This window comes from Podarcis cretensis (assembly GCF_951804945.1).
Source record: "Podarcis cretensis genome assembly, chromosome: 15".
In the NCBI taxonomy this organism is placed as follows: domain Eukaryota; kingdom Metazoa; phylum Chordata; class Lepidosauria; order Squamata; family Lacertidae; genus Podarcis; species Podarcis cretensis.
The window spans coordinates 24,920,131-24,944,477 of record NC_137185.1 but is presented as its reverse complement, the minus strand read 5'-3'; the positions used below and the strand labels follow the sequence as shown (position 1 = coordinate 24,944,477).

The window sequence follows — 24,347 nt, the reverse complement described above, 5'->3', positions numbered from 1 at the left end:
TGTTCTTGGACTCCAGCTCCCATCAGCTGCAGCGAGCATAGCCCATGGTCAGGGATGATGGGACTTGGAGTCCTAACAGTAGGTGGAATTGGGCACCCCTGTTCCAAAGTGCCATGAAAGAGCACCATTGCTTATGCCAGCAGGAAAGTGAAGCAGAGACTGACATCATAATTCCCTATTAGACGGTAGTAAGAATGGTATATCCAGTCTGGTCCTTGAGCCAGTGTGGCTTAGGCCAGCTTCTGCTCGTGTACACAGAAATATGTCTCTGTGATAGAAGAATCAGATAAAGCCAGTCTGGTTGGAGAGCAGCTGTTCCCTTGAAAGCTCCGAAGGAGCAAAAAAACACACAAAACCCCCAGCAAGGAGTTTATCTGTAGATCAGCGCACATTTGTATCTTGTAATGCACATGACCAATGTTGCTCTTCCACCCTGGTATTTTCTCCCTACCCATACAGTTTGCACACGGCAGGGCTGTTGGGAGTGATTTTGTCCTGGAAGTTTCTTCTCTCTCTGTTTCTCCCACTGCCTGACCTGAACGTGAGGAAACTGCCCCCTGGAGCCATGAAAAGCAAGAGACACCCCCTAGACACTGGCATCTCTGAAAGAATCAAGCAAGCAGGTGATGGGAAGGAGCTCTGGCTGAAATCTTGGACAGCCACTGGCACTGCCAGTTATAGTAGGCCATACTGGGCTACATTTATAAATTGTCTGACCTGTTCAAAAGTATCTTCCTGTGTTGTCCCAGAGGCAAAAGGAACAGGGTAACTGAAGGTCTGCTCTAATGGATTGAGTGGAGTGGCCTTTCTATTGATATTCCACATGTGACATCACGATGCAGAAGCATTTCGGGTGGGACGTTAGTTTAGGAGCTTGCCAATATTTTGATTTGTGCAAACTTTCCCGGCCAGGAATAATTTCCCCTTGTAAACGCAACACAAAATGCTGATTCAGGCAGAGTGATTGTATTCTTTCCTGCATGCATGTTCATCACCTAGTGGCTATAAAAAAGCATTTGACAATGTGTGAAGGAGCTCTCTCATATATTGCAACATGAGGGTAGGTGGGCACAAATCATTCAATATTTGGTTCAGTCGCCATGACAGCAAATCAAGAGATCTACACGGCCACCCTTAGATCCTCAGGGAAATGTGGTCTAAGTAAGGGTAATCTGGAAAAATGCTTCCTCTCTTCATTTGTTCTATAAAGCCATTTCCGTCCATGTTCAGAACACATTCCTCTTTCCTGCCCAGCTGGAGAGCACATTGTGGAGATGGTGGGGAATGGAGTTTAGATCTCACGTACAGATAGTTTTGCTTCTCTCCATGCCTCCTAATCATGCTCTATTTATAAACTCGCCTCAAAAAAGCTCTAGTCTCAGTGGAATTTTTCTTCTTCATATCTTCTTAAAACTGGTGGGAACAAGGGACTGTAAGAAGAGCTTCAAAACAATGTGCCGTTATCTGATTTGGCAACCGCTCATGCGCAACTCCTCCAAGTGGCACGGACCAAACAAAATCCATCTCTTCCATGACGATCCCTGCTTGGACTTCCCAGAGCTCGCCATGTTACTCGCCAAAAGGGCACAATTCCAAGAACCAGCAGGGTAGGAAACATGGATCAAGGGGCAAGTGGACAAGTGGACAAGGTTCAAGATGTACCTGATGAGAATCCCCCTTTAAGAAGAAGAAGTAAAAAACAACAACAGGGAAGGAGGGAACACAAGAAATTCAGAATAGAACTGCGGTGGTTTAACTCTTTTCCCTACATTATTTTCCCAATGTAAGTTTCTCCTCTCAGTGTTGCGCACGCCCTGGTCACATGCATAAGGTGTATGGCATACCCAAAGAACTCTGTAAACTTACTTATTGAGGGTTCTGGGAATACGGAAAGTGGAAAGTGTGGAGGAGAAACCCAATAACATGTTTTTGTGAACCTGAAGGGTAAAAGATGCACCAACCCAGAAGCTTCTCATTTCTAAACGAAGCAAAAAAGGGAGGAAGGAGAAATGGATTGTGGCTGTTCATATGACTTTGACACAAATGAATCGTTACTGCGATGGGGAACAAATGACTCACTCAATTCTGGGGGCGAGGAGAAGGCTGGATGAATGGATAATGATGCTCACTGTTGACCGAGGTCCCTTCTGTTGCTCAGCCATGACTGTCCCACCAGTCAGACAGAAGCAAGGGCATACAGGATTGCACCCGAGGCAACTTGTGACACTTGTGATTCAAGAATGTGGTTCTCCAAAGTCTGGCCCATGAAGAGAAGGATGCAATTCCCAAAAGCTCATAAAGGTCCCACAGCCCTCCCCTTGCTAAAACTCATTGTGATGTTCTGTGCACCAGAGAAAGCAGAATGATGTGGCCTCCTGCATTGTGGTGTAACCCATAGGCAGTGCAGTTTACACACTGCTTAGCTGTTACGCATAGAGAAAAAGGCAACTTCATCTAGAACAAAAAGGGCTATGTGTCATGTAGCCTTACGTTTTAGGGTTTTTTCCTCAACAGGAAAAGCTGAGAGCCCTCCTTAGCTATCACCAGTGCTCAATCATCATCATCATCATCATCATCATCATCATCATCATCCACTGCCCATTCGGGCCCACAGCCACTCTGGGAGGCTTCCAGTACAATATATAAAATAAAAAAATGTCAAAAACTTCCTGATACAGTGCTGCCTTCAGATTTCTTCCAAAAGTTGTGTAGTTCTTCATCTCCTTGACATCTTAAAACAGGCATAGCCAAACTTGGCCCTCCAGCTAACAGGACCAGTGGTCAGGGATGATGGGAATTGTAGTCCTAAAACAGTTGGAGGGCTAAGTTTGGCCATGCCTGTTGAACACTAAGGTAGCCTTGAGTCCCCAGATGTTGTCGGACTACAACTCCCATCATTCTCAGCTAGCAGGACCATGGTCGGGGATGATGGTAGGTGTAGTCCAAGAACGTCTGGGGACCCAAGTTTGAGGCTACATTGGGGGGAGGCACAGCATTTTCTAAGTTTGGGGTGGGGGCAATCTCATGGCTTCATCACTGGGTGAGATACATTTTACGGTGACACAGGCTAGGGCCATGGTTCCCAAACATTCCCCCCCCCCATAGACCACTTGAAAATTGCTGTGTGTCCTGGTTTCTCTGCCTGTTCTGGCAACATGTGGTGCAGGGGGCTGGACTAGATGACCCTTGTGGGTACCTGCCAACTCTACAATTCTACAGTTCTGTGAACTGTAATGTGCTGTGCTACAAGCGGTACAATTTTTAATTGAATTTTTACAGACATGCTGCAGACCACCTGAACCAAGCTCATAGACCACCTGTGGTTCATGGACCACAGCTTGGGAACCCCTGGGCTAAGGCCTTCTCTGTGGTGGTACCCCAATTGTGGAAAACACTCCCCCCTGGAAACATGACTGGCACCAGGTAAAGACACCCCCCTGTGTTTGCCTAGGCATTCAAGGGATGCAGTTAACAGATGGTGGATATGAAAATGTTCCATGGCTGACTCCATAGGTGATTTTAGGATGCATAAGTCTGCTTGCTTCTTACCTTGTTTTTTTTTTTTTTTGTTCGAACTGTTTCATAATTCTGCATTTATTTGTTTCTACATTTAAATTGCCAACCTAGCAGTTCGAAAGCACGTCAAAGTGCAAGTAGATAAATAGGTACTGCTCCAGCGGGAAGGTAAACGGTGTTTCCATGCGCTGCTCTGGTTCGCCAGAAGCGGCTTAGTCATGCTGGCCACATGACCCAGAAGCTGTACGCCAGCTCCCTCAGCCAGTAAAGCGAGATGAGTGCCACAACCCTAGAGTCGGCCACGACTGGACCTAATGGTCAGGGGTCCCTTTATCTTACATTTAAGCTGACTTGTAATCTGATTCTGGGATGCAAGAGAGGTTGAAAATACATTTACGATATGAATATAACATAACCACAAGTATTTCACTTTTTGTTAAAGTGGACTGTTTCCATACTAGCTGTTTTTCAGCATTAAAAATATGAGGACAGCCTTTCTAGAGAGGTTGGGATCCTTCCCTGGTTGTGATGTGTTGGCAGACAGGCAACTTCCTCAGAGACCTGAGACTGTTGGCAGAGTGTGAGACTCTTAATCTCAAAGTCATGGGTTTGAGCAAAAGATTGGGCAAAAGATTTCTGCATCGCAGAGGGCTGGACTCTACAAATCTATGATTTTGAGTCCAGAAATAAGGATGCCAGCAGTAGCCTTGGAGGTATCTTTCCCCATCCCTTGATCTCAACCTCCCTCCCCATGTTATTGGAAAAGCTCCCTTTGATGTGAGCTAAACCAAAGACTGATTTATCCCCCTTAAGCCTGTCTCTTTCTCCCCCCTGCTCCCCACATCTGCCTCCTTTGTCTGGCCGAATCTGAGCCCAGTGCTATGGGGGGTAAGATCAGACGACAACTTTAATGAGGACGGTGATTTCCCCTGTTAATTCCCCCCCCCCCATTAGCCAGTTGGAGATGGACCGCAGAGAAGGATTCCCTATGGACTGGCTGGGGCTTCCCCCCAGGTGTCCCTCTATGTATAAATTAAGCGGACCCCCAATCCAACCGCAAGCTAGGAAATGAGTTAATGAGCAGCCAGACATCAGGCAGCTGAGCCATTAGGCTTAAGGCAAGGAGTCAAAGTCATTTCCAAAGCAGCACATGGGTGTAAACATACAGCTTAGCTTCCTTGTGCTTCTGCTAAGGCTGTAGTGGCCTCCAAGGCTGGGGAAAAGGAGACTAGGGCAGGGGCTTAGGGCAGCCATATGCAACTCAAAGCCAACATCTGCACCCATCTAAGTGCAGTCTGCTGATTTTTCTTTTACGTTGTTTGGCTGTCCAAGGGGTCATTAGACTGACACGGGTGGAGTTGTGGTCTAAAGCATGGAGCCTCTTGGGCTTGCCGATCGGAAGGTTGGCAGTTCGAATCCCCGTGACGGAGTGAGCTCCTGTTGCTGTGTCCCAGCTTCTGCCAACCTAGCAGTTCGAAAGCACACCAGTGCAAGTAGATAAATAGGTACTGCTGTGGAGGGAAGGTAAACGGCCTTTCCATGCGCTCTGGTTTCCTTCACGGTGTTCCGTTGCGCCAGAAGCGGTTTAGTCATGCTGGCCACATGACCTGGAAAACTGTCTGTGGACAAACGCCGGCTCCCTCTGCCTGAAAAGAGAGATGAGTGCCACACCACATAGTCACATTCAGCTGGACTTAACCATCCAGGGGTCCTTTACCTTTTACCTTTACCTAGACTGAGAGGTTGGTGAAATTTTTCAGGAAAAGAAGTTTCTTATTTAGGGACCTCCCTGTGTTCTTTTTTTAGAATAATAGAATTGTAGATCTGGAAGGGACCCTGAGAGTCACCTAGTCCAACCCTTTCAATGCAGGAATCACAGCTAGACAATCCCTGGCCACCCAACCTCTGCTTAAAAACCTTCCCGAAGGAGAGACCACCTCCTTCCAAGGGTGCCAGCTACACTGTCAAATAGCTGTTTCTGTGAGAAACCCTCTTTCCATTTGAACCTCTGAACCCTGAGATCAGTTTCTGAGGCCTTTCTTTTGCGTGCCTCCTCCATTTGAGGTTCAGAAGGTGGCCTTCTCTGTGGTGGGCTCCCCATGCTCTCCCCAGGGAGGTTTGGCTGGTGCCTTCATTATGCACCTTTAGGCACCAGGCAAAAACATTCCTCTTTAACCAGGCCTTTGGCTAATTGACATCCAATGCCCTTTTAAAATGTGTTGAGGTGGGTGGTTTATTGGATTATTCTTGTTTATATTTTGATTATCTATTTTGTGTTTTTATACTGTGTTTTTGTGAGACCTGCGGGTATAGGACAGTATACAAATTTGATTAATAATAATAATAATAATAATAATAATAATAAGTTCTTCCTGAAGTTTAGTCGGAATCTCCTTTCTTGTAACTTGACTCTGTTGGTTCGAGTCCTTCCGTCCAGAGCAGGAGAAAACAAGATTGCTACATCTCCCATGTGACAGCCCTTCAGATATTTGAAGATGGCTATCATATTATCTCTCAGTCTTCTCCATGCTAAACATACCCAGCTCCTTCAACTGTTCCTCATCAGGCTTGGCTTCCAGACCCGTCACCATCTTGGTTGTCAATTGTGCATTCATGGTGATTTGTGCTCATAACGGTATTGGGGCAGATATATGTAATCCCTGTTGCAATAACTGGGTCAATTAGCTCTTGAAACCCTTTTGTATGCAGAGTGAGCAGCGTTAGGCAAGTGAATCTTGGGTGGGAAGGAGGCTATACCAGTCGCAACCGCAAGAAAAATGATTGTGAAGTGAGAAAAAATAACAATAGGGAAAGTGTCCTTCGCAGAGCAAAGCCAGGCCAAGCATTGATCGGTGGATTCACTTAGTTGCTGGGCGAACATCTCCGCTTAGGAAAAACAGATCAAATCAAAACATTCAGTCAGCAATAATTTAATCTCCTTCCAGGAAAGAAGCTTGGGCACCAGGGTGAGGGATAGGGGGCGGGTATGAAACAAACATCCCTGAATGTTCTCCATTTGGCGAGAGGGCTTGAGAAGTCATTTCCAAAATCGTTGCAAGTGACAAAGAGGAAAGAACAGAAAGAGATTATTCTCTTTCTCTCACATAAAAGGAGCAGTACAACCCGCCATCATCAAAGGAAATGGATTGTTGGCATGCCTGAGAAAGATGAAAAGGAAGTGCATTTTACTGAGTGCTTCATTATCTTACGAAATTCAGCTCCACAAGACGTTAGGATAAATATACATGGAGCGTGGAGGAGACTATCAATGGCTACTAGCAGAGATAAGGACAGAGGCAGTTTACTTTTGCTTGGGAGACTGAGTTTCTCTCAACCTCATTCTGCATGATCTGTAGACTCAATGCTATCCCTCTCCCCATCAGTTTGAGACAGTGGGGTGGAGAGATCTTACCTGGCACCTCCAGGCAGCAGGTGAGAGGACACGTAAAAAGGTAAAGATAAAGGATGCCTGGATGGTTATGTCCAGTCAAAAGCGACTATGGGGTTGCGGTGCTCATCTCACTTTCAGGCCAAGGGAGCCGGTGTTTGTCCACAGATAGCTTTCCGGATCCTGTGGGCAGCGTGACTAAACCGCTACTGGCGCAATGGAACACTGTGATGGAGACCGGAGCGCATGGAAACGTCATTTACCTTCCCACTGCAGTGGTACCTATTTATCTACTTGCACCGGCGTGCTTTCGAACTGCTAGGTTGGCAGGAGCTGGGCCAGAGCAACAGGAGCTCACTCTGTTGCAGAGATTCGAACTGCCAACCTTCCGATCGGCAAGCCCAAGAGGCTCAGTGGTTTAGACCACAGCGCCACCTGCACCAGATGGACAGACCATCTGACTAGCTACAATGGCTAGCTTCTACCTTCACTCTTGGAGGCAGGATATCTCTGAATGCTAGTTGCTGGGAATTTCAAGTGGGGACACTGCTACTGTTGTCCTCAGGTCACATTGAGGGTTTCCCATTGGACGAGAAGAGAATGCTGCACTAGATGGGCCATTGGCCTGACCTAGCAAGTTCTTCTTAAGATTCTTATTACTAAGACCCTGGGCAGCTGCCAAGCAAAGCATAGGGTGCTACCAGTATATTGCAGGAGGCATTTAAATGCATGCCAGGAAATGTATGTTTGCACAATTATAGCGGGCCATTGTGTGTCCCCCCCCCAGCAATTGTTCCCATAAAAAATAAACAAAATCCAGGGAAGCTATGAAACTGGATATCCTCCTTTTGCTCCAGATCCCACAGCCCTCTTCACAGCTGAGTGGGGAAAACAGGAAAATATTGGCTCGCGATGCTGCTGCAGTCCCATTGCAAGATGCAGGACACAGCGTGTCTTTGTTACATGGCTGACACAGCCCCAGGCTCTGGCTTTACAGCCCAAGCGTCATTTGCAACAGATGTCTGTCGTCAGCGTTGACCCGGGTGATGCTTTCTCTGAGCAGGGAGGTCGGGGTCAGCGCTGGTAAAAACTGAGATCGCTCCAGGTCAGCCTGAAGCTCCACATCTCCCATTCCTCTCTAAGGTCTGCTTTTGGTAGAATTATTTGTGTTCCCCTATATATCTATCCCTCAGCCTCAAACCAAGTCCTGTGTAAATGGCCTTGAAAAACCCTGCCCCCCCCCAAGTCCAATCAAATCAAACCTCTTGGCTTAGCTTGGCAGAAATTGCTTTGGTACCACCCGGACACAGGTGCTGGCGGAAACCGACAGGATTCCTTCTTTCCAGTGTCCTTGGAGCCTCCAGGTGAGACCAGGACGTTTGCAGCTTGCTTGGACACTGGGAAAGTTCTGCAGCTGGGAGCAGTCCAGAGACATTAGGGAAAATGAGTGCAACAAGGCCTATTTTGGGCAAGAATGCAGAAAGCGTGCTTCCTTCCCCGTGCTAAAAATAAAGGACCTTTCTTCCAAATTGGGTCACTGTTCTCACACTGGAGAATCTGGGACCAGAGAAGGCAAGCTGACCGGCCCCAGTCCCTGTCACAGCCCTGTAGGAAAGGCTGAGCTGTGGCTATCCGCACACATTGCTTTCTGTGGACAACACTTGGCACGGATAAATGGGTTTGGGGGTCACTTGTAGATAACCACAGAACTCAGGCTGCCTTGCTCTCTGCCCCCCAGACACAGAATGATAGAACTGCAGAGTTGGAGGGGGCCATGAGGGTCATCTAGCACAACCCCCCGCAATGCAGGAATCTTTCACCCAACGTGGGACTTGAACCCACAACCCTGGGATTAAGAGTCTCGAGCTACGCAGCAAGTCCATCAAGGGCTTCTGCAATAGGCTGCACCTCTTGAAATTAGGCTGAGGGCTGCATATACACCATTGGCTGCAGTTTCCCCAGCTCAGATTCAGAAGAAGCATTACAGGAAGTTGGTCATCAGGATATTGGGTCCTGTTGAGCACTGGCCTATTTGCATTGAGTTAGTATATTCATCAATGACAGTATCACATCCCCATTCAACTATGCCAAATTCCAATAAACCATTCATCAGGCAGGTTGAGGGAATAATTGAACTTTCCCCCATCTCTGGTGGGAATGCCCACAGGTTGCGTCATTCTGGATTGAAATTTATTAGGAGATTTAAAAGATTATTAAAACACATATTCAGATAACTACCCAGTTATTCCTACTAAATACATGGACAGGCACTATGAAGACATTTCACCAAAATGAACTTTTGACACGGATGCTGCCAGGATCGCTATAGCACAACAGTGGAAATCGTTTAAAATACCTGACTATATCCTTATGGTACCTTTTAAAATCACTTATACAGCCTCCAACATCCAAAGATAGGTCCACGTTGAAGGAATAACTATATGAAATCTGGCTCAGAGGTTAAATTGATGAATTCATCAGTTCAAAGACAGGGAATGAATCAATAGGTTCTTTAATTTCTAGTATACAAGAATTGAAACGGATGAAGTTTTGCTCTCTTTAACTCTGTTTAATGCGGCGGGCGGGATGTCACCCACTTATTTTCTCTTTATTGGGCTGCTGTAAAATGTTGAGGAGCAGGAGTCGGGAAAAACATTGCAACACCTCCCTCCAAAATGCTTTCTACCAGTAAAAAAGATCTCTCCAAACACTGATACTCACCCCGCCATACAGAGATATAAAACCGCACCCAAATCTTTTCATTACATTTAAAACACTTTGGAAGACTAAGAACAAAAGAGTGAATATATGCATACACACATCCTTTGCATACAGGAATAATAGACTAACAAACTCAAATTTCCATGTAGGAAAAAAGAAATGTCATGCGTGAAACAATCTTACAAACAAAATCCATTCTAGGGTTAATTAACTTGGCCAGCAAACTTTTTAAACTTTGGGCTCAGGGAGCCCCCTAGTGGATACCTCATGCCACACATCTATAACATCTATGCTAAACTTTTTACTGCTGCTTGGTCCATGAATGAGAATTTGTGCACCCTTTCTGATATATATTCTCTGCAGTTGGGCTGTGAGCAGAGCAGTCAGCTTGCAACCTTTATCTTGCTCTAGGCTACCCAATAGGAAAAAGGCTCTTTTCCTACCAGATGGAAAACGACACAGCCAGAGCCTTGATTTCCAGTCCTTCTTAGGTTAAAAATAAATGAGTGAGCAGTGATGGGCCCCTTTCATTGCTGGGAATGTTGCACAAGAAGACTCTGGATCTGTGGCTGCCCGTAGTGGCTGTTGGAACCTTCTAACAGGTTCTAAATGACCCATTCATACTGTCATAGTGGTACCTCTGGTTACAAACTTAATTCGTTCCAGAGGTCTGTTCTTAAGCTGAAACCGTTCTTATGCTGAGGCGTGCTTTCACTAATGGGGCCTCGTGTTGTGCGCGTGCCTCTGGCGCGTGATTTCCATTCACATCCTGGGGCAAAGTTCGCAGCCAGGAGCAGCTACTTCCGGGTTAACGGAGCTTGTAACCTGAAGTGTTCATAACCTGAAGCGCTCTTAACCAGAGGGACCACTGTACTGTTGTTTTTAAATAATTCCTTCTGTGGCATTTTTCATTTGTGCAATTACTCTAATTTCTCTCTGCAGTGCCATTAGGGCTAGGTGATATCAATATATCGTTCAAAACCGGTTTGAAGTCCACATTGCAATATTGGTTTCATCATTTTTGACCTGGGAATATATCGGGAAACAAAATGTGTGTGTGTGTGTGTGTGTGTGTGTGTGTGTGTGTGCTATGCAAAAATCATAATGTGGGGAAAATCATGAAGCCAGCCAATGCTTCTCTTGATTCCTGCAGCCCCTGCTAACTCTGCCAGCTCCGCTGGTATATCATGAGGTTTAGCTGCAATTTTGAAAACCAGATACCACCCACCCTAAATGCCACATACGAGTTAAGATTGATTTCATGGTTTAATAGGGGTTTGATCCTAGTGATCTTGCTCTGGACCCTCCTTCCCCTTTGACAGGGAGAGGAGCAGCTGCAGAAATACACCAGCCCCTACCAGTTGGACTGCTTCTGAGGAACTGTAGGGAAGGGTGGCCTGTCTCCCTATAAACAAACAAAAGGACTGAATGTCATGCTTTGCAGTTCACAGGACCGCCGACAGATGGCCACGTCAGCTGCAGCACGAGAAATGACAGGGTAGCCCAGGCAAGCTCTTGAATGGCTCCTGGCTGACCTCCGTCAAACATGTCTGCTGTGAGGTTTGACAGAGGAAAGAGAGGCGCTTCATAGAGTCGTTCAGTCAACTGTGCCTCCCTCCTCCTTTAAAAGGGTGTGGAGGTTCAGGCGAGCTGCGAGGCGAGGACAAGGGGGTGTAAAGGGAGGGTGGTTGGTCAGATAATAATAACAATAATAATAATTTTATTACAGCAGTACCTCGGGTTACATACGCTACAGGTTACAGACTCCGCTAACCCAGAAATATTACCTCAGGTAAAGAACTTTGCTTCAGGATGAGAACAGAAATCGTGCTCCAGCGGCATGGCGGCAGCAGGAAGCCCCATTAGCTAAAGTGGTGCTTCAGGTTAAGAACAGTTTCAGGTTAAGAACGGACCTCCAGAACGAATTAAGTTCTTAACCCGAGTTACCACTGTATTAACATGCCACTCTTCTGACTGGGTTTCCCCAGCCATTCTGGGCAGCTTCCAGCAAAATATAAAAACACAACAAAACATCAGACATTAAAAACTTCCCTCTATGGGGCTGCCTTCAGATGTCTTCTAAAAGTCATGTTGTCATTTGACATCTGATGTTGGGCAGGGTGGTTACCAAAGGGATAGATGGGGCTGGCAAGCGAAGCAAGCAGGGCACAGCCCTAAGTATGTATGTGTATAGATATAGAAAGTAAATCTACTCCGCAAGGAGTACACTGTTTGCTAGTGCGCTACAAAGGTCACTTAACTTCTCTGCTGCACAGCTATCCTGACCCTGGGCTGAGGGTTTGTCAGACACCTTCTGGGAAGAACCTACAACCCTTTTACAGGCATTAGCTAAAGGGGCGCCGCACCCCTCGGGTTAAGAAGGGCCACAGGTATCCCCACGGATGACAGCTGTGGCAGAGCCAAGAAAGGGAGTCCTTCGCAAATCGTGTGGTGGAGAGGGGTAAGTCGTCTCTCAGGCAAAGACGGGAGAGTTTTGCCAGTAGGAGTAGACCAGGAATCCTGTGAAAGTGCTATCTGTCTTGATGCTGGAGTAGAAGCCAAGGTAGTCCCCTACCCCGACCTGCACCCAGACTTCATCCTCCGGCTCCAGCCGCACCAGGGTGCCACCGGACAGCGATGTGGGCTTGGGCCAGTTGCCGTAGAACTGGAAGAAGGAGGCCACTGACTTGCCATTCTTCATAATGTCGAACTGGAGGCTCATGCGGTAGACGGTGGCATGGACGGCAAAGTAGTACAGTCCCGGAATCTCGCAGAGGAACTTCCCCGTGTTGCCGTCGTAATGTCCTTGCTCGTTGACCAGAACCACGTCGAAGACGATCGGCTGGTCGGCCAAGGGAGGGCTGCGAGACTCGGAGCGCTTGGCGCTGAAGGCTGAGCGGGGGGCCACTGCGCACTCCCCAGGCGCCCCTTTCTCTCCGGGAAACCCATTGAGACCAGGGTTGCCTCTTTCCCCTGTGGGGCCCACTGCTCCTTTACGGAATGAAAACAACAACAACCAAGGACAGTGTTAGGATATGTTTGAGAATGAAAGATGGATCTGATGTGTTTTCGCCACAGAGGAATGTGGATATGGGTGGAAGAATTTAATACCCTGCAATATGGAGTAATGGTGGCAGGAATTAGTAGAGGTGAAATTAAAAGAAACAGATGGCTAACATTTATTAATAATTATGGAACCTGTCTTGGACTTTTCGTAGGGAAAAGGAACAAATGATTCTGAGGCACCCTGACTTTAAAGAAATTGCTTACCAGAAAGTGGGGAAGATGGATGTTTGCATGGACTCAAGGTTTTAAATATTATTATTTTTTGCATGGACTGAGGGTGATTTTATATACAGTGGTAACTCGGTTTTCGAACATAATCTGTTCCAGAAGACCGTTCGAGTTCTGAAATGTTTGAAAACCAAAAAGTCAGTACGGAAAACTCAATACGGAAAACTCAATATGGGAGCCACATTTCTGGTTTGACTTCCCAGGAGCGTTTGAAAACCGAAGCATTTACTTCTGGGTTTACAGCGTTTGAAAACTGAAATGTTCAGCAACGGAGACCTTCAAAAACAGAGGTACCACTGTATGTATGTATGTGTGTGTGTGTATATATATATATATATATATATGCACATATGCACACATACATTTTCTATTACTGGCAGATGGGAAATCGGAAGTTCTTCGCTTGCATCTTTTGCTAACTTTTTCTTCTTTTTTATCTTACTCTTCTCTTGAAATGGAATTAGGAAATTATGTAACATTGAGCAGCGAGTAAGGAAGGGAAGAGAAACATCAAGATAGCGGGGTGGGAAGTCCACTTTCAAATTTGTATTAAATTTGAATTAATTTGATGTTAATTTGTTGATTTTTTTTGGAAAAGCAATAAAAATTAATTGACAGAAAAGAGAGAACTCAGTAGAAAGCAAAAAACCAGCTATCCCCTTGTCTTGCTTGTGGCGACTACAATAGTTAGAAGTTTGGGTCTTAATTTAAATGACCTCATTTCCCTCAGAGGGGTGAGGAACTTTCAGTCCACAGGCCTTATTACTTCCGCCAGGCATCCCCATTTGTCTTGTGAGGCCATTTTAGCCGTGCCCAGCTGCTGATGGTTGGGGCTTGCATAGCTCTGAAAGCCAGCTGGCTGTCCACACAGACAAAAATGGGTCACCAGACAGGCTGGCCCTGCTCTATAGAGTTGATAACTCAACAGAGTGGACTCCTTCCCCCAATACACTGTGAGACAATAATGCTGGAATTACCCACTTCAGGGCTTCTGCAGAATTAGCTTGCTTAGCATGACAGAAATGGACCTGGAAATAACAGTGCTCTCCTGGCTTCCCCAACCTGCCTCATCTGCATCTAAAGGCCAAAAGTTTTCCTTCAGGCACCAGGAAGGCCTTTGAGATCCTCCTAAGGCAGAGGTGCCCTTACCTGGTGGACCAACTTCGCCCTTTTCTCCCGGCGTCCCTGCTGCTCCGTCACGCCCATCACGCCCATCTCTGCCTGGCAGGCCTTGATTACCATGGATCCCGGGGGTGCCTGGAATTCCAGGGTGCCCAGCGCAAAGGCTGGGGATCTTATTGTCCTCAATCTGGACAGAGTCTGTGGTCAATGTAAGCAGGAAGAGGAAGAGGTAGACGGTGTGCTCCATTTCTGGGGGGGTCTACAGAGAGAGGAGTTTGTCAGATTCCTCCAAAGGGTCTCGGAGAAGTGGTTTTTTGCAAATAGGTCCACAAATTATTATTTTTTATAGCTTACCTAATCCAATGCATTTATGCCTCCAAAGGACCAAGTTTAGTAAACCTTCCTTGAATGGTCACCTGCATGAAATTCCTACTCGCCCTAGGTAACTACAGGTGAAACTTGAAAAATTAGAATATTGTGGAAAAGTTCATTTATTTCAGTAATTCAACTTAAAAGGTGAAACTAATATATGAGATAGACTCATGGCATGCAAAGCGAGATATGGCAACCCTTTATTTGTTATAATTGTGAATATTTAGAATATTAAATGAAATCAGCAAAACAAGGACTGCAAATAGAGCACCTCTGAGAAGTAGAAGCATGCAGATCTCTTTTCTGATGAGAGCAGCTTTTGCATCTCATTTGTAAACCAAGGACCCAGAGTTGGGAGGAAGAATGGGGAGGCACATAATGCCAGATGCTTGAAGTCCAGTGTGAAGTTTCCACAGTCTGTCTTGATTTGGGGAGCCATGTAATCAGCTGGTGTTGGTCCACTGTGCTTCATTAAGTCCAGGGTCAATCAATGCAGCTGTCTACCAGGAGATTTTGGAGCACTTCATGCTTCCTTCCGTAGACGAGCTATATGGGGATGCTGACCTCATTTTCCAGCAGGACTTTGGCACCTGCCCACACTGCCAAAAGTACCCATGGTTCAGTGCCCATGGGATTACTCTGCTTGATTGGCCAGCAAACTTGCCTGACCTGAACCCCATAGAGAATCTATGGGGCATTGCCAAGAGAAAGATGAGAGACATGAGACTGAGCAATGCAAAAGAGCTGAAGGCTCCTTTTGAAGCATTCTGGTCTTCCATAACACCTCAGCAGTGCCACAGACTGATAGCATCCATGCCACTTCGCACTGAGGCAGTAATTGATGCAAAAGGGGCCCAAACCAAGTACTGAGTACATATGCATGCTTCAACTTCTCAGAGGTCCAATATTGCTCTATTTGCAGTCCTTGTTTGGCTGATTCCATTTAATATTCTAATTTCCTGAGATTGTTAATTTGGGGTTTTCATCAGCTGTACACCATGATCATCACAATTATAACAAATACTGTAAAGGCTTGACATATCTCGCTTTGCATGTCATGAGTCTATCTCATATATTAGTTTCACCTTTTAAGTTGAATTACTGAAATAAATGAACTTTTCCACAATATTCTAATTTTCTGAGTCTCACCTGTAGTTAAACTGTTGATTCCCCCCCCCCTCTCCAGAAGAGGCAGTGATAGTTGCCAACTGGATGGCTTTAAAAGACAAATTCAAGACTACCAGTAGCTACTAGTTGTGATGCCTATGTACTGTCTGCAGTATGATTGGTTTGGTATTCAGTAGCCTCTGAATAGCAGTTCCTGGGAATCACAAGCGGGGGAGAGTGCTGTTGCCCTAGGGCCCTGCTTACGGGTCCCCCACCGGCTTCTGATTGGTCTCTGCGAGGATGGTGCCAGTTACATAGATGGGTCTTTGATCAGACCCAGTAGCTGGGCTCTTTTTATGTTCTCTCACATAGTTAAAACAAACAAACAAAAAAAAAAAATCACTGCCAATAGGAAGAAGTGCAGCTGGAAAGAACTAAGCTAGAATGCTTGGCCTAGACTAGACTGAGCAGGGAAAGGGCTCCAGCTCAGTGGGAGAGCACCTGCTCTGCATGCAGAAAGTCTGTGGGGTTCAATCCTTGCATTCCCAAGTAGGACTGGGAATGTCCACAGTCTGAAACCCTGGAGAGCCACGGCCAATCTGTGTGGATAGAACAGAGCTTGATGGATCAAGGGTGCAACTCAGTCTAAAGTAGCTCCCTATGATTTTATGTTGTTCCCTGGTGCATTAGATTTCCAGAGTTTTAGTCAGTCAGAGTATTTATTATTATCCATTTATTATATTGCTATCCCACCTCCAAGGAACACAAGATGGTGTACATGGTTCTCCCCATCTTTGTTTAATCCACACAACGTTCCAGCTGGTTTAATTTGAAAGATGGTGCCACTGAGCATGTGCAGAGTGCCTTTATCTCACCACCCTCATCCCACAGACCTGCAGTTAAGATTCCAGGTCCAACTGGTTTTTATTCAGGTTAGCATTCCACCTCTCCTCGCAGAAATTGTTCGCAGCAACCGTTTCATGAAAAGTTAGAAGACCTCCAGCAAAACCAGAGCAGAGTATTGCCTCTTAGACACCCACCTCCATGGTTGTTCTCCCAGGGAGCCTTTACACCCTAATCCAACTGTAAGACTAGCAATTGTGCAACCTAAATCCATTAATGCATATGATTCCCTTGGAACAGTTTGGAGCCTCAGATGGCTCAGAATTCTCTGGCTTTCCTAAGCTGCATTTTGTGTATTTTGCGGTGAGCGATGGGGGCAGCAGGAAGAGAGACAGAGAGAGGAGGAAATGTCAACTGGCTCTTAAGCAACCGCCTGGGATGTCACGCTCCTTTCGCCTCCCATGGAGTCAGAGGAAAGAAGCCAGAGCCTCTCAAGAGGCTAGTCCTGTAGAGGCACGACTGATGCCAGGAGCCAGCTGGGCACGCAATGCAGCCTTCAAACCACAGAATCAGCCTGTGAACTTTTGTCCTGGTTTTGCCCTCCTTCTGCCTGCCAGCCAGCCTGGTCTGACAATTTGCTCATCTATTTCTCCTTTCCTTTCTCTTTTCTTCCCCTCTCCCTCCTGCCCCTGCCATCTTTTGCCACTTTTTACAAGAGTCCAGGTTGTCTTAAGAGCTCCTATAAGTTTCAGCTTTGGGATTTAGCCATAGCTAACAGGACTGGAATGCAGCAAACCCATCCAAAATCTCAATGCTTTACATTCTTTCAGCATTGCCTGAGCCTGGTGAGGATTGGGGGTGTAGTGGGGTGAGTGTCGAAGCAACGATTCTTCAGCATAAACTGGCTGAAGACTCGTCATGTTGTTCAGATGCCTGATTATCGTCTTCCAATGCATCTACTCTATCCCAAACTTAAAAATGGAAAGCGTAATGCTGGTGGTCAACAAAAGAGGTTTAAAGGCTCTCTCAAGGCAAATCTTTAAAAATGCAGTATAAAGATAAAGGGACCCTTAGGTCCAGTCGTGGCCGACTCTGGGGTTGCGGCGCTCATCTCGCTTTACCGGCCGAGGGAGCTGGCGTATAGCTTCCGGGTCATGTGGCCAGCATGACTAAGCTGCTTCTGGCGAACCAGAGCAGTGCACGGAAACGCCGTTTACCTTCCCACCGGAGCGGTACCTATTTATCTACTTGCACTTTGACGTGCTTTCGAACTGCTAGGTTGGCAGGAGCTGGGACCGAGCAACGGGAGCTCACCCCGTTGCGGGGATTCGAACCGCCAACCTTCTGATCGGCAAGTCTTAGGCTCTGTGGTTTAACCCACAGCGCCACCCACGTCCCATAAAAATGTAGTATAAACACCAACAATTGGGAAACACTGGCCTGTGAGTGCTCCAATTGGAGAACAGCCTTTACCAAAGGTGCTGTGGACTTTGAACACACTCAGACTCAGGATGAAAGGGAGAAATATGCTAAGAGGAAGGCACGTTTGGCAAACCCTCACTATGACCCACTCCCATCCGGGAACCTATGTCCCCAGTGTGGAAGGACATCCAGAATTGGCCTCCACAGTCACTTACAGACTCACTGTTAAGACCGTGTTCATGGAAGACAATCTTACTTGGCTACAAATGATTACCAAAGAAGAGAAAAAAGAAGGATATTCTTTGGGGAGCCTAGTCCCTGTATTTCTTAAGCTCTGCTATAACTAGCCAGGGTGTGTGGGTGAAGTCAAACTGCTGCATTATCAGCACTGAAGTGACCTCCTTGGGGTGCAAGCCTGGGCAGTGTGTACAGAGCTCCTGAACTGCCCAGACAATAAGACTCTTGGCATCGTTGGTGGGGTCCACAGGAAAGCAGAGCAAGACGTTTGGCATCAGCTTGGCTGCAGTAGTTGCCAGAAGGAGGTGCACAAGGCAGCATCCAAGTGGCTTAGGGTCTCCAGATTTGGGTAGGGTTCTTCTTCCAAATATATCCAGCAAGGCAGTGGAGGACCAGAGTTTTCCATCTGCTAGATGTGCTATGTTTCTGGGTTGACGAGCCCCATCTGCCCCTTCCCCCTAAAGCATGTGGAGAAACCACTTTCTTGACCATTGGTCAAGAGACTATTGGTCTTGTCTGCTCAATCTGCCAGAGCCTGTCTTTGCATGCAGGGGAAGTCCCTAACTCACAGAGGGTTAGAGACCCAGCAGGTACCCTCACATGGTTTAGCTAGCCAGCCAAAGCCATTCCCAGGGTATGGCTAATATCACATGCTCACAGCTTCTAGGAACCACAAGTGAGAGCTGAGTGCAGGGTGGGGTACCCCCCAGCAAAGGTACTACCCTCCCCCTAACACCCCACACACCCAGGCTCAGGTTGTATATATGTGTAAATATATCAAAAAGATAAATGTCTCTGCTGTTCCTCATTCTGAGGAAACAAACCCTGGGTAATTCCTGGTGTCCCTGGAATCTCGCATAGCTCAGATTGGGGTGGCATGCAACTGTACTAATATAGGCATAAAAATGAGCCATTGGCATATAGTTCTATCTTCACGGCTCTAGGATCTCTACTGGTCTGTCTGATCTACAACAGATTGCAAAATGGGGTTAATAAAACAGGCCAACTTAGCAGGACTGTTGCAATGATTACTGAGAATAAAGGGCACAAGGCCCTTTTAAGCATTCAGCAAAAACCAAGTTTCACTACTGACTTTTAGTATTAGTCTCCTACCTGTGGATTGCAAGCAGCAATAACTTTTGCATATAATGTGCGTGAGATATAATAGTGAATATCAGTCCAGAACGGTTGATTTTCTTTCCAAACTGTGGGGCACTTGCAGCAATCAAAGCCCCTCATTCCCACACCTTCCCAAGAGTCAGAGTGACCTAGCAGATAGTGTTTGGTTAGGACCAGGAGACCCGAGTTCAAATTCTGTAATGGCCCGAGTTCAAATTCTGTAATGCTCCTCTGGGCGTATCCTGTATGTTATTTTGCAGGAAGGCTTCAAGAGCACCCCAGGAAATCTAGGTTTGCGCAATTCAAGTAGAATACAGCACTCTCTTCCCCTGGAGCAACAAATCCACTTTTAAAAAAACAACCAATCCAGACTTTTGGTGGCTGAGAAAGTGATGGGAAAATGCATGGAAAAATGTGGGATGAACAGCTAATTCATGGGAAGATGTATAAACACCCCACAAGCAAATTAGGCTCACCATTGTGGAACAAATCAGAATGAATACTCAAATTAAAAACCAGACTAACTCAAAATTGGAATCCAGACCCCCCCCCCCTTTAGTGGTGTTAGATCAGGCCATTCTTTTTTAAAAGCCACAAACTTTGGCCAATTTTATTACAATTTCCCCAAGAAAGCAGCTCTTTCTTCCAGTGCATTTTTTTGGGCAAGGCTTTTGGGTGGCTCGGATTAAAATCAATCCCAAAGAAAGCTAAATCTTCTCCCGCTAGGCATTTCCCAACTCCCGGGTGATCTTCTAAAGGGATCGCGTCGGTCCCAAAACAAAAGCAAGGTGGTGTCAGCAAAGTCGGGAGAAACGGCAGCTCCAAGCAGGCAAGTTGGGAACCCGTTGCCCAGCCTCCCTTGCCCACCAGCCCGCGTGAATCTGCTATACTCACGCAGCGGCGGCGGCGGCGCTCTGGGGCTGGGCTGGCAAGCTGGCGCTCCGGACTGCTTGGGGAAGAAGGAGGACCGCTTACTCTGGCGAAGGAGGCCGCAAGCCAGCTCCGCCGGCCGGCCTTCTTTCCCCCCTCCCCACCCTCCTCTCTCCCTCCCCTCTCTCCCTCCTCCCCAACTCCGATGGAAACCGGAGAGTTGCAGAGCGGAGCCAAGAGCTACAGGCAAAGCGGGGAAGCGCGTCGGAGGCAGAGGCGCTCCCAGGGACGGGCATCTCTGGGATGGGGCAGAGGGGAGAGGAAGGCGGGAGGGGAGGGAGGAGGAAGAGTCAGGAGCCGGCAGGGCGGCGGAGAAGGGGTCAGAGTGGGGGGGTGGGGTGGGGGTGAGACCGGGGGATCCGGGTTCAAATCCCCCACTCAGCCCTGGAGGCTCACTGGGTGAGCTTGGGCCAGTCCACCTTGCCTCTTAGCCTGGCCTACCTCGCAGGGTGGTTGTGCGGGGAGAATGAGGAGCAGGGAGAAGCAGGTGCACCGCCTTGAGCTGCTTGCAGGTATGGCCAAACTTGGCCCTCCTGCTGTTTTGGGACTACAACTCCCATTATCCCTAGCTAAGAGGACCAGCGGTCAGGGATGATGGGAACTGTAGTCCCAAAACAGCTGGAGCGCCAAGTTTGGCCATGCCTGCAAGGTGGGGTGTAAATAAATGTTCTCTATATTTCCAAGGAAGCACCTTCACCCTCATAAAAGCAATGGCGGGATGAAAGGCAAGGAAACCCATTTCATCAAACGCGAAACAGCCAGGACTTTCACTGACGTGGGCTGTCACTTTTAAGAACTTGTGCCTGAGCTTGGTTTTTGCCTCCTCCCTCCTATTCCCATTTTCCTCTTGCGTCACATCTTTTCAGATTGTGAACCTAAGGTCAGGACCATATTATAACTGATTTTTGTAAGCTGCTCCGACACCCCTTTTGGCTAAAGGTTGAGACAGAAATACTGTACACAATCCAAGAAGAAGTGGGTTTGTGGTTCCATTTCCACTCTGCCCATCATTTTGGTTTTTTTTTACCTTGAGCAGGCACTAGAGCTTATTTTCTGCCAGAGCTCATCACAGGAAAAGAAGTGTCTTTGGGCATGTACAGAGTGCCTGCTGCTCATCACTTAACAATAACTCTCTTCTCCATATGAATCTAACATTAGAGAAGCATCCAGGAGTGGCTTTGAGGCCAGGCTGAGCTCTGCTACTCTCCTCTTGAAGAAAAGAAGAAAGTAACATTAACAGACAGGATACGTAACGTGTTTTAAAAGCTGGGAGTCAACAAAACATTACAGAATATTTTCCAACCAGGCAGAAGCATAGGAGTGAGTGTACAGTAGCTTCCCACAACCTGGTGCCAACCAGATGTTTTGGACTACAACTGGTCCCAGCCAGGATATCTGCAACCCTTGGGGGGTTCCCTAAGCCTGCTCATGCAGTACTTCCTTCATGTGGGGTGTGTGTGTGTGGCTTTGGCTACCTAAAGGCTCCCCCTCCATTTGAGCTTGCTATTAGAATATAAGATAAGGATGCTGCGTGATAACATATGTCGCTTGATCAATGTGCATTTTATACTGCTGTCTGGGTAAACCAAGCCCTTTGGGAAATGCTTATGCTGGGCACATCTTATAATCCATGTCTACCAGAGAAGGGGGACGCGGGTGGCGCTGTGGGTTAAACCACAGGGCCTAGGACTTGCCGGTCAGAAGGTCGGCAGTTTGAATCCCTGCGACGGGGTGAGCTCCTGTTGCTCGGTCCCTGCTCCTGCCAACCTAGCAGTTTGAAAGCACTCAAAGTACAAGTAGATAAATAGGTACCACTCTGGCAGGAAGGTAAACTGCATTTCCGTGTGCTGCTCTGGTTCACCAGAAGTGGCTTAGTCATGCTGGCCACATGACCCAGAAGCTGTATGCCGGCTCCCTCAGCCAATAAAGCGAGATGAGCGCGGCAACCCCAGAGTTGGCCACGACTGGACCTAATGGTCAGGGGTCCCTTTACCTTTACCTTTACCAGAGAAGGGATGCAGGAGGCACCTTGCAAACTTACTTACCCATGGCTGCATGCAAACCAGCATGGTTCAATCCCTGAAATCCCCAGTCAGAGTTGGGCAAGGCTCTCTGCCTGAAACTCCAGAGAGCTGCTGCCAGTTTGCGTGATCAACACTGACCTAGATTAAACCAAGCATGGCTCCCCATGCTCCTGGTGAATCCGACCAGAGGCCCGTTTGGTCCAGCATCCTGCTCTGGCAGGATGCTTATGGGAAGCCTAAAAGCCAGGAGCTGAGCACCACAGCATCACACCACCACCCTTGTGATGCCTAGCAAACAGGTAGTTGGAGGATCACTGCCTCTGACCCTGAGAAGTCGCCATTGCGGCTATAAGCCCCCAGGTAAGCCTGAACCTCCATGAATTTGTCTCAGCTTTTTTGGCTGGCCATCGCTGCCTCTTGGGATAGCAGATTCCTGTGTGACCAAATCCTTCCACTCGTCCATCTGGAACCTTGCGTTGTTCAGCTTTCTTTCATTCTAGTATTATGATAGAGAGAAAGGGTGGGAACTGATTCTCTGCTCCCTCTGGTACATGCCCAAGTGTACATGCCCAAACACAGGCACGAATCCCACCCACAACTTGTTTGCAGAGTTTGATGGACGGGACTTGGCACCCTGAGCATTTTTCTGCTTTGACAGCAGCAGCAGCAGCTGGATGGGCGTTGCTCCCAGATTGGTTTCACAGACGCTGCTGCCGCCAGCTCCCTTCCGTAGAAACTCCTCCCTTGTCTTGGGGTGATGCTTCCCAGATTTAAGCTGGGCTCCGATGATCTCAGAGGCTGCTGCGCAGGGATGGAATGGAAGGTGAAGTAATTCACACATGGGTGGTACAGAGCTCCTAGGACCATTTAGTTGCAGGTTGGACTTTTTAACAGGTTCAAATGCTCTTTCAAAACAATTGCACACAAGTGTGAAAAGTGAGGCTAGATCTCTTTGGCTGACGTGCCAGTTTTCTGTGGGTGGGGAATTCCTGATGACAGGAATCCAAGAACTTGTGTATCCTCTCAACTGAAGCCTGAAATGCTGCAGTACCAGGGACAGTGGTTTCTGCAGGGAGGGCTGAAGCTCAGTGGCAGGGCACCTGCTGTGCGTGTAGAAGGTCCTAAATTCAATCCCTAGCATTTCCAAGTAGGGCTGGAAGAGGATGCATGGTTCTCCCTCCTCCTCTCCATTTTTATAATCACAACGACCCTGTGAGGTAGGTTAGGCTGAGAGTCAGCAACTGGCCTGAGGTCGTCCAGTGAGCTTCATGGCTGAGTGTGGATTTGAACCCTGGTCTCCCAGGTCCTAGTCTGGCATTCTCACCTCTACTCCACACTGTTGGCCGTGAGGTAGAAGAGAAATCAAGTGGTTAAATCTAATAAGCCCACTTCAGAGTGCAGGTGGAGGGATAACAAGTATGTAGGAAAGTCCTTGCATTATAAACTCCTTTTAACTGGAAAGCTAGCATAGGAAGACATGAAGCTCTTTCCCTTACACACTAGCTTTCTTGTGGGTTGTTTTCCACTCCTCTTTTGCTCGGGGATTATTTTTTTAAGGGGATCAGCCACCACCTGCAGTCTGAAGTAGGGCAGTCTTTTTACCACACTACCACTTCATTCCACCAAGATCAAACAAATAAATTGTGCAGTCCTGTCAATTATTGGGGGTGCTGGAGGGGCAAGCTAGAGTAATTCCATATCACCCACAGGTCTGAAGCATCCGCTTTCAGCTACAAGGAACACTGGAAGCTCCCAGAAGTTTTCTCTGTGTTGTTTCAATCACTCCTCAGCTGCTGTAATAGCTCAATCTCCAAATGAGGCAACTCTGAAGTCTTCATAATCTTTGCATAATCATTATTAAACCAGATGTATTCTGGAAAGAAATACTTTCAGCAGGGCTTTGCCGCAAGGGCTGGGCACATTTGACAATTACATGCAAGCACAGAAAACTCACAGGATGTGGTTTGGGATGGAGGATTCAGCTTCTTGAGAATGGCAGCTTTCATTAAACAACAGCAACAAGCGCCTAGTCCTTAAGATGTATAAAAGCCCACTGAAATCTCACAAGTCACGTGGGTGGCTGAATAAGATTTGCAATGTTCCAGGAACAGGAATTCGGGGCTCTGCATGTCTCTTCCCACACCCGCTCATGATGAGCACAGACGGAATGCATTTTGCAAAATAAGGAAAAGTCTTGCTTGATTTGTGTGGTTTATAGAGGATGCTAAATTCAGCTGTCTTTGACAAATAAT

General features: G+C 47.2%; 2 protein-coding genes across 4 annotated transcripts in view; one reads left to right on the top strand and one right to left on the bottom strand.

Annotated features, from left to right (window-relative positions):
- The window catches only part of NLRX1 (NLR family member X1), a 307,093-nt gene that overhangs the window by 208,690 nt on the left and 74,056 nt on the right, over positions 1 to 24,347 (top strand). The gene's annotated exons all lie outside the window — the stretch shown is intronic.
- On the bottom strand, positions 10,839 to 20,155 carry C1QTNF5 (C1q and TNF related 5). Of its 2 annotated transcripts, none has more exons than XM_079954860.1 (3): positions 20,036 to 20,155; positions 14,069 to 14,300; positions 10,839 to 12,616 (listed from the first exon to the last, which is right to left on the bottom strand). In XM_079954860.1, exons 2-3 carry the CDS (start codon positions 14,286 to 14,288, stop codon positions 12,099 to 12,101), a joined length of 738 nt encoding a protein of 245 aa, XP_079810986.1. In that variant the 5' UTR covers positions 14,289 to 14,300; positions 20,036 to 20,155; the 3' UTR covers positions 10,839 to 12,098. The 2 variants fall into 2 exon arrangements, with proteins under 2 accessions (XP_079810986.1, XP_079810987.1); XM_079954861.1 differs by having other exon boundaries at positions 14,069 to 14,290.